At 35.4% G+C, this 12,684-nt stretch overlaps 1 protein-coding gene across 1 annotated transcript in view; it reads right to left on the reverse strand.

Moving 5' to 3' along the window:
* The window catches only part of LOC111511997 (pickpocket protein 28), a 41,450-nt gene extending 29,662 nt beyond the window's left edge, over nt 1–11,788 (reverse strand). Inside the window, exons 1-3 of the mRNA XM_074176066.1 lie at nt 11,167–11,788; nt 1,895–2,137; nt 24–138 (exon numbers count right to left, since the gene is read on the reverse strand). Coding sequence (XP_074032167.1) covers nt 24–138; nt 1,895–2,137; nt 11,167–11,354 — 546 coding nt within the window. The 5' untranslated portion in view covers nt 11,355–11,788. The remainder of the gene's footprint in view (nt 1–23; nt 139–1,894; nt 2,138–11,166) is intronic.
* Nucleotides 11,789–12,684: the final 896 nt, after the last annotated feature.

A 12,684-nucleotide genomic window follows, 5' to 3' on the forward strand; every position in this document is an offset into this window, starting at 1 on the left:
AGTCAACATTCTTCAATACTTACGTAATCTAGCTGACCAAAGAACTCCTCTGTAAATGTTTCGTTTTGGGGAAGTTGGTCTTTGTAAGAGCCATCTATGCTATCGCACAATAAAGATAAGTATTGGGCGTTCATCGATCTGAAATAAATCAAATGATCAGTGGAAAAATATTACTGGATCGTCGGTAGTGGAGTTTCAAGTATTGACCTTTTTGGGAGCGAGATACTGATGATAGACTTGATGAATATATTACAATGAAATAATTTTCCGATACAAAAGATATAACGAAATCACATTTTTTTATTTCCCATTTTAAATATGGCCCCAGAGCACCAATAATCGTCATATGTTCTCAAACACTGGTAAATTGATTCGTCAAAAGATTTGTCATCATTTTTCTTATCAAAGTTTGACGAAAGTTATCATAAATCAAAAGTGAAAACTAAAGAGGAGAGATACATACGTATAGATAAATGAATATTTCCAAACAAATTTGCTGAATCATTAATAAAAATTAAAAATAGAAGAGGTCCAAGATTAGAACCTTGTGGTACTCCAGTAACTACACTGATTTGAAAGATTCATATTCGACGAATTGTTTTCTGTTAACTAGATGATCCTACCCAGACAGCAAAGTGTCTGGGACTTAGATTAGTTTCAACACGGCTCTGCTACCAATATATGAAACCTTAGTCTGAGAGAAAGATCGTTGACTAGTTACAACTCCATCTTGTGAACAAAGCCCCAAACGGGGAAGAAACATCCCATACTTGAAAACTCTAACGGAAATCAAAAATGAAAACTATATAGGAAATGAATATTTCAACATACATTTCGAAATAGCAGTCGAGTCCCAAAGCAGATGGTCGATAAATGTTTGCAGGGGCATAATTGGGGATCGGGTCATAGGACCATATTTTATTGATGGGTCTCTGAATGGAGGAATTTCAAAAAATTTCTTTCGAAATGATTCATCAAATTTGTTGGAGGCTGTACGAATTAATACAAGGTATAGGTTATATTACCAACATGATGGCGCGCCTCCCCCACCCATAATCGGGTAAGGAGATTTCCGAAAGGGTGGTGTAGGGACCCATTTACTGGTCAGCACGATCCGCAGACCTCAAGCCCCTAAATTTTTATCTATAGAGATATGTTAAAGGAGACTTATGTCAAGAGGAACCATCGATACCAGAATACGTGAAGAATATGAATGAAGAAGTTTCTTAGTTTATCACAAGATCAGCTTCAATTCATACATAGCCAAAATATAAGATTGTTAAAACATCTTTTGTAAATGTACGCGTTTTCTTTTCATTTCATTACTTGTTATGTCTAGCACTGAATTTAAATAACTTTATTGCTTCTATTTGATGACTTTTTCACATTTTTCTCATAGACAGCTCATAGTATGGACTATTCTGGAATGGCACTTTGTACAGGGTGTTTCATTTGAAAAACCTGAGAATATGGAAGCAGCTATCGTTCACCCATCTATCGTTGATACATCCGGTATGGTTGGAAAAGTATAACCAACTGCACAACTATAGTCCCAGAGGTTTTCATGAAGGATAATTATTCATGTGAAGTTGACCCTTGTGTGTGATGGTGTCATATTTAACTCTCGGAAGTTGTGTTTCAACACATTGTTACTTTGTACAATAATATTTGTCATTAATACATTGAATGCATATGGTAGTACTGATCCATAATGTGAGAAGTGGAATTATCGAATCTCTCGAAATACATCATACCCGTCGAGAGTGTAAATGAGGGATTATTTAGAGATAACTTCTTACTTTTTATCGCGGAATCTTTCAACAGTCTGCCAGCATCGCATCGAGAAACTTTTTGTAACGTTAATTCTAACTGTAAGCACAGTGTAAATACTCACTCTTCCCTTGTCAATGATTCATTGTACCAAATCTTATGCACAACCCTGGTATAGTTGAAGGTTTCCTTCTCAGTTTTGACCACTGGACAAATGGTCACTGCTGGGAATGGTATAGTGTATATTGGAGATTCTCTAGTTGCCAGGTTGACGATGAATGGATTTTCCTCGTATTTGTAATATAGTTCCAAAATATAATGAATGGACAGTCCAAGGGCTACGGCTATTATAACAAACCATAGTATTCTGGAAAAAGTATTGACTCAGAAGAAAGTTTTTAGTGTTGGAGAAAAATATTTTGGTAACTTTGAAATGCAGGATAAAACTCAATGAGATATCAAAAGTAGGGTTTATTCATCTCAAAAAACCTACACAGTAGGTTAATGGACTGACACCTATCAGAAAACAACTACTCCCCTGGCTAGTACCATGAAGGGCGTTGGATTATATCCGACAGGTGTCAGTGCAGGATTCTTCACTGAAGTTATTCCTGCGTATGCTGTTGGCGATGCAACTGCTGGAATCGATTTTCAATCATAGGAACACACTTGCAATCATAGCCACACACTGTGGCTACTCGTCTGTGCAAGGTAGTGTCTATCATCAACATGAAGTCCATGATAATTGAAAATAATTGAATTTCTTCAGAGTATCATGCCTCGAAATAGCAGATGGGGCGATGTTTGTCATCTCCCCATCTGCCTGTGAACGAGGTAGCCAACCGCATATCTAACATCATATGCAGGATATAATCCAAAGCCCATCGTGGTATCCGCCAGGGAAGTAGTTTTTTATGATAGGTGTCAGTCCATTAGCTCACAGTGTAGGTAACTTGAGATCGGCCCGAACGAACTGGTCTATTAGATGTTGTGTAGTTTGAAAATTGAATAAATAGTGGAAAAAAATGTTTTTCGGTTTTTTTATGCTCGTGGTTATTTTTGAAATTTCTATAACTTTCAAGAACTTCAAACTCAAAAGTCCACGGCTTCCCTGTTGTTGGAGATAAAAACCGTGAAACTGACGATTTGGTATGTAAACTCCTATTTTGATTGTTGTTATTATTATTGTTGATAAAATGGTTTACACTTTCGCGGCTGGGGTTTTCAGTGTCACTGTTTTTCGAATTTGAAAGCCGTGTATTTTTGGAATTTTTTCCTGACGTGGCTAGGCTTCTTAAGAGGTTCAACCATCATGGCTTGCTGTCCGATGACTAAGGTTCAGACTTTGTGAAGCGTATTTATGTCTTGTCAGGTAATCAGCTGTATTGGTACCTGTATTTGTATCTGTACTTGTACCTGCACGTGTACCTCTATTACCTGAACTTGAACCTGTAACATTAACAATCTTGCTGCCTGTTGTCATTCTGTTTGTTATTCTCGAATTCCTTAAAATGGGGTTCCATATTCGATTGAGGTTCGCCGCTTTTTCTTTTCTGTTGAAATTCTCCGTGTGTTTGTGGATCTCTATTGTCTCCCGTACCAGTCGGCTATGGTATCCCTGGTTGGGGGCAATCAGTTCTATGTTTTCAAACAAAATTACGTGGTCTCCTTCACTAAGTGCGTGTTCCGCTCGGCCTAGTCTGCAGTTCCTTTTATGCTCTTTCAGTCTTGTTCCCATGGATCGTTTGGTGGTTCCGATATATACCTTCCCGCAAGTGCACGGTATGCGATAGACCCCTGCTGCTGATAATGGGGGTCTTTTGTCTTTAGCCGACCTGAGGCTTTGTTGTATCTTCCTCGTGGGTTTGAGGACTGTTTTGATGTCGTGTTTATCCAGTAGTTTTTCGATTCAGTCCGTGACCCTAGGGATGAACGGTAGATATGCGCTTGCAACCATCTGATCCTTTTTCGCTTTTTGAACCGTGGTGCTCTTCGGTTTCATGGCTTTCCTGATCTCGGAGGCACTGTATCCATTCGATCTCAAGGTCACTTCAAGGTATTTCAGTTTCCTCTCCAGATGTTCTGGTTCACATATTCTCCGAGCCTATTCCGTTAGAGTGGAGATGACTCCTCTCTTTTGGCTAGGATGGTGGTTCGATAGTGCGTGCAAGCCTCTATCTGTGTGTGTGGGTTTTCGATACACTTTGTGGGGTAGTCTGGTACCACATCGTTCTACATCTAGGAAAGCTATCCTTTGGATGTTGGGCGTTCAAGTGGTTTAGGAAACGGTTCAGGGCGTCTCTTTCATGTTTCCAGATGACGAAGGTGTCATCCACGTTGAATAAGTAACCCCATTTTAAGGAATTCGAGAATAACAAACAGAATGACAACAGGCAGCAAGATGATTAATGTTCCAGGTTCAAGTACAGGTAATACAAGTACACGTGTAGGTACAAGTACAGATACAAATACAGGTACCAATACAGCTGATTACCTGACAAGACATAAATACGCTTCACAAAGCCTGAACCTTAGTCATCGGGCAGCAAGCCATGATGGTTAAACCTCTGAAGAAGCTAGCCACTCGCGCCAGCGAAACGTCAGGAATAAATTCCAAAAATCTACGGCTTTGAAACTCGAAAAACAGTGAAACTGATTATTATTGTTGTTATTATTATTATTACCATTATCACTTCAGTAGTATAGTCTATAACTCTTTGAGACCTATACTGATCATCAAATAACATTTTTTCTCAAGGAATTGGTTCAACTTGTAACTTTTTGAAAAATATTTTCAACAAACATTAGACTATGATTATTCAAAAAACCGTTTTTTGCCAATTTTGAAAATGGAAATGTTTGCAAGAAAAATACCGGGCCTCAGAAGGTTTTTGGAATAAATGAGCAAAATAGGAGCTGACCTAAATTTGATAGTTGCAAGAGAAATTCGATCTGAATGTGCAACTTTTTTTCAATTCAGATTATGACTATTCCCAACTTCCATCCGATCGTCAATTGATTGACGATCGGATGGATGTTGAGAAATGTAGGTTTTTTCACTGAAATATATTTCTAGATTTCAGTATTGAGCCTTGTTCAGCAGTTGTTACCACTTTAAAACATCTGTTTCCATGGTTAAAATAAGCCTACTAGGTCATAAGTGTCTACTAATGAATAATCGAACTCGCGTTTTAAACAGTTTTTTACAGTCATCGGAATATTTTAGTTCCTCTGCCAAAAATATCACACGTGTAGAAATATTTATGAAATACCATTTTGAAATATAAAAAAAAACAATGTGTTTGGTGAGGTCGTAAAGCTGAGAACAGATATAATAAATTATTTATAGTCTACCAACAACAAATATGTTGTCACGGGAAATAAAAAAAAATCACCTCCTCATGAATTTAAGGTAACGATTTAGGTAAGTTTTAACTTTTATAGTTGGCCGAACGACTAGTGGTAATCAAACTCTTCATCACATAAATTGCACAGGTCCACATGATATTATTGGTTGAAAACAGAGCCCGAAATTCAAAGCATTCGTCATATGTCTCATCAATGGTGCTATGCTGAGTCTGTTTCACTATGATTGTAAAAATTATTATGTCATGATTAAATAATAATGACCTAATTTAGCTAAAAGCTACTGAATAGAAATATAAAATGGCACAATATAAACGGATCATTATAATTGTTCCTTGACATGAATTATAAAATATTTAATTGTGACACAACTAGAAATACAAATCAATTCAAAGAACTAAGATTATAAAAAAAAGGAAAGAAGAAAAAAAAACAAGTAAACTCTGCATGAAGTCGATATAATAAATAAGAACTATAATCAATATTTCGATAAAGAACTCAAACAATCACTCAGAAATCGATTACAATCAATCGTTGTTATATCGCTCTCATTTATTTATTTATTTATTAATTATTGAAACAGACCTATAAGAGCTCATTACATGAATAAAAAAAATTTAAATAAAAATTGTAATTGATACATTTATATGGCTTACATTCTAATACTTAATACATGCTCAATTGAAGTTTCTTATGTGCTGTGTAACGAATTTTTTGAATGAGCTCAATGAAACTGTTCATCTATATCCATCAATTAGTTGAATATATCATGAACGGTGACCTAACAGTAGTACAAACTTAGTCTAGTTCACATGTACTTTTTTTTTGTAACATTTTTCAGCCCTGTCCAAAAATTTCGACCAAGGTGTCATTCGATTCGTATTTTTGCCTAGAAAGTTTAAGGAAAGGTCCGAAAACGTGGCGATAAAAATTACAAAAGTTATAAACAATTGAGTGAAAAAAAAATTGGGCTCTAGTTTTTCCTCAATATCTCGAAAAATTTTTAAAATTTTGGAAATTTGAAAAAAGATTTGAAAAGAGCAATGGATTTTCGTAAAAAAAGTCCCGACTCCCGAAAGTGTATCTCGATTATTTATAATTTTTACAGAGCCCTGAAAATAGAGCCAAAAGTGGGTAGTCTGGCTTCCGCGCGCCTTTCGTCACTCTGACATGAAAACAAAAAAAATTATTTAAACATATTAAATGTGAATATTAAGGAATGAAAAAATTCATGTGATGTTGGGATACATCAATAAACAATAATCCGCGGTCAAAAAATGTTTATCCCAATTTCAACGTTAATTATAAATTTGTTAATTAATAACTTTTTCTGAATTGAAAGTTAATATAAAAATCCCTATAATTATTAAACTAAAACCCTGGCATTTTTTCCTTTGATGAAGTTATCCTTAATAGGCAAATAAATAGATTACCGTTGCCAAAATAAAAAAATTGTTAGTTTCTATTTTTTTATTGACAATTGAAACTTATAATTTTATAAAAAATACATTACAATTTTTTTTCTAATTTCTTATTGTTTTTAAGGAAACCATTTTTTTCTAAAACTCATGATATTTTTCAATTAACATAATGCAAAAAAAAAATTCGAGTTGCTCATAAACAATGTATTTGTTTAAAATAAATTTACTAACAATAGCTGTGAAAAATTAAAAAAAATATTATCAATTAGTTTTTAGCCATGAGACATTGGAATAGTTCTATGTTCCATTTTTAAATTTTATTCAAATTTTTTTAGCAATTTTTCCTGAAATATACAGTGAGGACGTAAAATTTCCTTCCGCCCCCCCTCAACTTTTGAACGGAACAAGCCATCGAGTTCGAGTAAAATTCGGGTAAAAAAGTACTACTTTTACTACGTTTCATCATGAAACTGATTATGGTCACGTGGCCTAGTGTCAAGAGGGCAACATCAACTTTTTTTGTTTATTGTGAAGGGGTGTCACGTGGCTCCTGGCCTTTCGATTCTCTATCCAACACCTCTGAATTTGTGAAAATCGGTCAAGTCGTTTCAAACTGACGAGCGTTTGAAATTTGCTCCAAATATTCAACAAATAAATTATTTTAACTATCAATTGCAGCAGAATTTCAATTCAGTCACTGATTCTGGTCGAAAAACTATTTTTATGATAAAACAGGTGCGAATATTATCGGTATTTCAAATTGTGGTTTTGTTCCAGTTTTTTATACCTTAGTTAATTTGCTGGAGACTCCAAATAGCATTTCATTTCGATGTCAGCCACATCGATACATTTGACAGTTTTCATTTCCTTATAATTTTCAAATGCCCCGTCCTTTGGAAGAAAAAACCGAAGCAATTCCAATCTACGCTGAAGTTAGGCGTAATTACCATGAGGCAGGAAGAATATTCAACAAGCGCTTCCCAAATAATCCAATATCTCGTACCTACTTGAGGGAATTGGTCAGTAAATTTCAAAGGACTGGTTGCGTTATGTGGGAAAAAGGATCAGGAAGAAAATCTGTTGCAGAAGAACAGCAAATCGACGTTCTGGCAGCTGTTGTTGATAATCCGCAACAAACAACGAAAACTGTAGCCACGGATTGTAGCGTATCTAGGACCACTGTGAAAAAATATCTGATCAATCATCATCAATCGACAGAAGACGAACCGGATAAAAGTCTGCAGTTTGGTGAGGTCATGTCTGACCACATATCTCTAAATCCCGGTTACATTAACTCTATTTGTTTTCGTGATGAAAGTACGTTGTTTCTAAATGAAACGGTAGATAGACACAATTATCGTTATTGGGTTTTACACGTTTTTCGAGAAGGTCATACCCAAACGTCAAAGAAAATCAACGTATGGGTTGGTATTCTGGGTGACCATATCATAGGTCCAATATTTATGACAGAAAATGTAAGTGGGCATCTGTATTTCAATATGCTGCAAAATCAGATCCACCACAGTATTCAAGAAGTGGTTGGGGCAAACCCAAATGAATGTACCATGGATGTCACCTTTCAACTTTCAACAAGATGGTACACCCCCTCACTACTACAGTACTACGACCTGTCCGAGAATGACAATAATTTTCCGGGACGGTGGAAAGGCCGACGTGGCCCCATTGAATAACCAGCTAGGTCACCTGATACCCATGCATACCCATTGACTTTTTTTCTGTGTAGGTACATGAAATCTAAGGTGCACGTCACGCAGCCACAGTCACTCCAGTAACTTATTGACCGAATAGCAGGTGTGTGTGTTACACTATTACCCCGGAAACATTCAATAACGTTCGGAATTAATTCCGAAACAGACTTTTTTTCTGTCGAAAAGTGAACATTTCTAGGTTTTCCATTTATTTGTAACATATTTGAAGCAAATTTCCAAGGCTTGTCAGTTTGAAACGGCTTGGCTGATTTTGACAGAGACTTGAAAGTCTTCTGAAACTAGGAGCCACGTGACCCACCTCCCCATTGAAAAAAAGCTGATGGGGCCCTCTTGACACTAGGCCACGTGACCACAATCATTTTTATGCCAAAAAGTAGTACCATTTTACCTGAATTTCACCCGACCTCGTTAGCTTATTCCTTTCAAGAGTTAAGGAGGGGGAAGGACTTTTTACGTCCTCACTGTATATAACAAATTCATTGAAATTCAGTGTGCTCTAAAAATGCACCTAAATATTCAAATTTTTGAACAAATTTAATGTTTTAATTTTCAATAAAGAGGGATCTAAGATGTTGCGTTTGGCGGTTTGGGAGTAACATTGATTTTGATTCATTTGGTCACTTTCAACATATAGAAATTCACCCAGTTTTCCATATATTTGATTTTTCTTTGTTGAGATTCAATAATTTCATCCACCAAATTTGCTGTTACATGAATCAATGTTTTATCTGCAAATAATTGTATTTTACAGGTAGCCTTTATGTATAGAATGAATAATAGGAGTCCCTAAACAGACCCTTATATGACACCATGGTTTGTTGAAGGTATTTTCTGATATTTTTCTGTTGAATTTCATGAAAAGTAATCTATTCTCGATATTTGATCCTAACAAACTCACCTCAACAGTTTCGAAAGATCTTTTGAGATCTAAAACTGTGCAACCAAAAATGTAACCTTCATCAGTTGATGACTTTCAGACATTGAGTGAAATTTCTTATGCAATTTTACAAGTCTTTCTAAATCCAGCTTGAGAATCTGTAGAAAACACTGACCCTTAGTTGTGACTCAGATGGCCAATTTTATCTTTTTGTTTGGAAAGTGAATAATTTTTGAGGCCCGCTACTCATTTTTTGAAAGTATCCACACCGACTCACATTATTCACTCATTACGTGCAAAACTTATTTAAAAATTATTTATTATTGCACATCTACGGCATAGAAAGAACCTACATACAAAATTCCAGCCTATGAAAATATAGCGGTACCAAAAAAACAGTGATGAAAAAGCAATTTTCATCTGTAAACGCGTTCATTTTACCCCCACGAGGGCGCCCTAGTTGGAATATTAAAAAATCCTTCAAAAGTGCGCATCTGAGATAGAAAAAGCACCTGTATACCAAATTTCAGCTTCCTAGAACTCACCAGTACTTTGTATATATATATATATATATATATATATATATATATATATATATATATATATATATATATATATATATATCAGCGTGATAAAATATTTTATTGAAAAATTTGCTTTCTGTAGAGAGGTTTCTATATTTGTTTATTATTCACCATTCAGAATACATGTTGTTATCTATCATACACAGTTTATATTTCGTTGATGCCAACTGTTCTCTTGAATAAATACATGATAAAGAATCTGAAATTCTCATATTGTCGAATAAAGTTATTCCCAGATATTATAATGACCATTACCGCACACTTCCATAATAAAAACCCTACTCAAAATACTATACGCTTGATGGGCTATTAACTATCCTTAAAGATTAGGAAATATTTCGGTGATTAAGCATCCTTACCGCTCTAGTTAGTGTTTATAAATAATCTGTAAATACTGAATATTGAAATTTTAATGTAATTTCAACTCTAGTAATTTTATTAATTCTCATTTCAGTTTTTGAGTTGTCTGCTTTTTCAAAATTGAAGATACTGACGTTTGTTTAAGAAAATATCCAAGTGATTGAAACTTTGCACCAGTCATGTTAAAATTTTTATAGCAAATTTTTAATTTCTCCCTAAAAATGTCTGTATAAGTAAAAATTTATCAGAAAAGTTAAACTCCATGATGAGTTTGTTATGTATACATGATTTGATGACAATTAACCGAACTTGTTTTTTAAAATAAAGGGGATATCTGTCAAAAATAAGCAAAACGTTAACTTCATCCTAGTTGCATGAAATTTGGCATATGGATGTAAAATTGCCGTAGACACAACTTTTTATAGTAACTTTTTGTTAAATTCGATCTAGAAATGCACTTTTTCAATTTTTTTCAATAAAAAAAGGTGATTTTGACAAACACTGAACGTCAGTGGGTCGCAGTTGGCCGCATCATTTTAAGTTAAATTGAGAGCACAAACAAGTGCCGGAGTTAAACTTTGAAATTTTTCAAAAAAAAAGTTTCCCATATGGTGCGCACTTTAATGGTAACACTGTATATGGTGATATAAATTCATTTTCATTTGAAATCAAAACTGGCCTGGACGGCAATGATGAACTCCTATATTTCTTTAATGAAAATCACTACACAAGTGATTGTACAAAAGTACAACTGTTGACATGTGGTTTCAAGTATTTAACATAAAGTAAATCAATTGGACCCACTCTGTTTTGAAAATGCCATCAAACTTATTGGAAAAAAAATTTATTGCTCGATAAAATAAGTTTGATTTTGCTTCATGTTTTCATTATAATCGAACAGACTCTCATGAGACTGGCTGACATCAGAACACATAAATATTATTTTGCAATTCAAGGTTGCCGGCATGTAAATGAGTATTTCCGCGTAGTTACTTTTATTTCAAAATAAACATACAGTACCTACGCAAAAATAGTATTCCCAGGTCAGAAAGCGTTACCTTTCTCCTAAAGATCTCTTCTCTCCCAAATACTTGAGCCCTACCATTGACGAATTGTCACAATAATCCCGGAAATATCGTCTAATTCTTTTCCAGCGGCTTTTTTTGAGGTTTCCATTTTCGGTGGTTCCATTATTGGCATTTGTGTTATTCGTCAACGGGATCTCACTTTGTTTATTCCGGTCCATTTTTATTGGATTTCGGTTCACCAAACTGAGCGACCGGCACTACACGGACTTCACGTCGCCACTTTGCCGATATAAAAAAGGAGCGTCTAACCTCCCACCAAACTCCTAGATAAGTTCATCGGTTTATACGTTACATAATGGGCGCCAATCAAAGCGGATCGTAGGATATTTGGCAGTGTCACGGTGGATCTTCCGTAATTAAAATTTTATCGGTTTATTTGCAGATACGACAATAGTACAATTATACGTACATGGAGGCTCAACAAAAACGCAGCAAATTATCATGGAGTTGTAGGATGTTATTTTGGGAAAAACCGTCTGTAAAGGTTTCTTTTCATTGAAAGAATGGCACTCGTACTGCAGAAGCACTACGGAATGGTATTGTAACGAATTAAAGAATTAACTGTCTTAAACAAATTTATTTTAACAATACTTCTCTATCACAACTAATTTATTTACACTACTCCGTAACTAACGCTTAATTTATTTTCACCGTTTGTTAACCGCTCGATTCGCTTTCGCTTTCTTGGTACAGACTACCCTTCGGGACGAGGAGCGACGTTTTTATATCGTCAACGAACGTTCCGGATCCCTCTGCTGATTTCGGGACCCATCCGGAGTTTTCGCGGTATTTCGCGATGCGTCATGCGTTTGCTGACTGGGACATCGGTCAGGGCCGGCTTCAGATTCATTACAGTATTAATAAGCTAGGAGAGTGATGATTTGTACGTACTATTCAAATTATCGGAGAATATGTTCATCTCTAATAAGAACCTACCAAGAGAGTTGAAACAAAAACAGAATGCCGTTATAGAAGAAAAAGCAGATTCTCCGTATCTGTATCTGTAAAGTAGGGAGGGTGAGTGTAAGCCCACGCACTTAGGCCACATGTGACCCCCCATTGTACATCCTCCTGAGGAGTTGTCCTCCTAGGTCATAGTCCATCCTGTCCTTTCCAGGAATTACTTTTGCTAATATATATTTGCTTCCACCAAGAATGAAATGCAGCATTTAAGAACAACCAGCTGACATCGATTAATAATCACAGCTTTGATAAACTCTTCAAAATTTCAGTCATGTTTAGTAAAAATATTTTTGTTTAGTTATTCTAGTGGGACACCATCGATATCGTGTTGGAAATTAGTTCTTCAGCAACAAAATAAATAATAACTCAATGGCGGCCAGTTTGAACATTTATTGGGGGGTATATAATAGTTTTAGATTCAGTTCGAGGTGCTTCAAATAGACAAAGAAATGACTTGGTGTTCCATAAAAAAACTTTCTGGAAGCTTTGAGTCGCCCTGTATATTGGAAATACTAAAAAAATACT

Source organism: Leptinotarsa decemlineata, unplaced genomic scaffold (genome assembly GCF_025532065.1).
Source record: "Leptinotarsa decemlineata unplaced genomic scaffold, Ldec_3_MD MMD2_tig00001393_RagTag_RagTag, whole genome shotgun sequence".
NCBI classification, from domain to species: domain Eukaryota; kingdom Metazoa; phylum Arthropoda; class Insecta; order Coleoptera; family Chrysomelidae; genus Leptinotarsa; species Leptinotarsa decemlineata.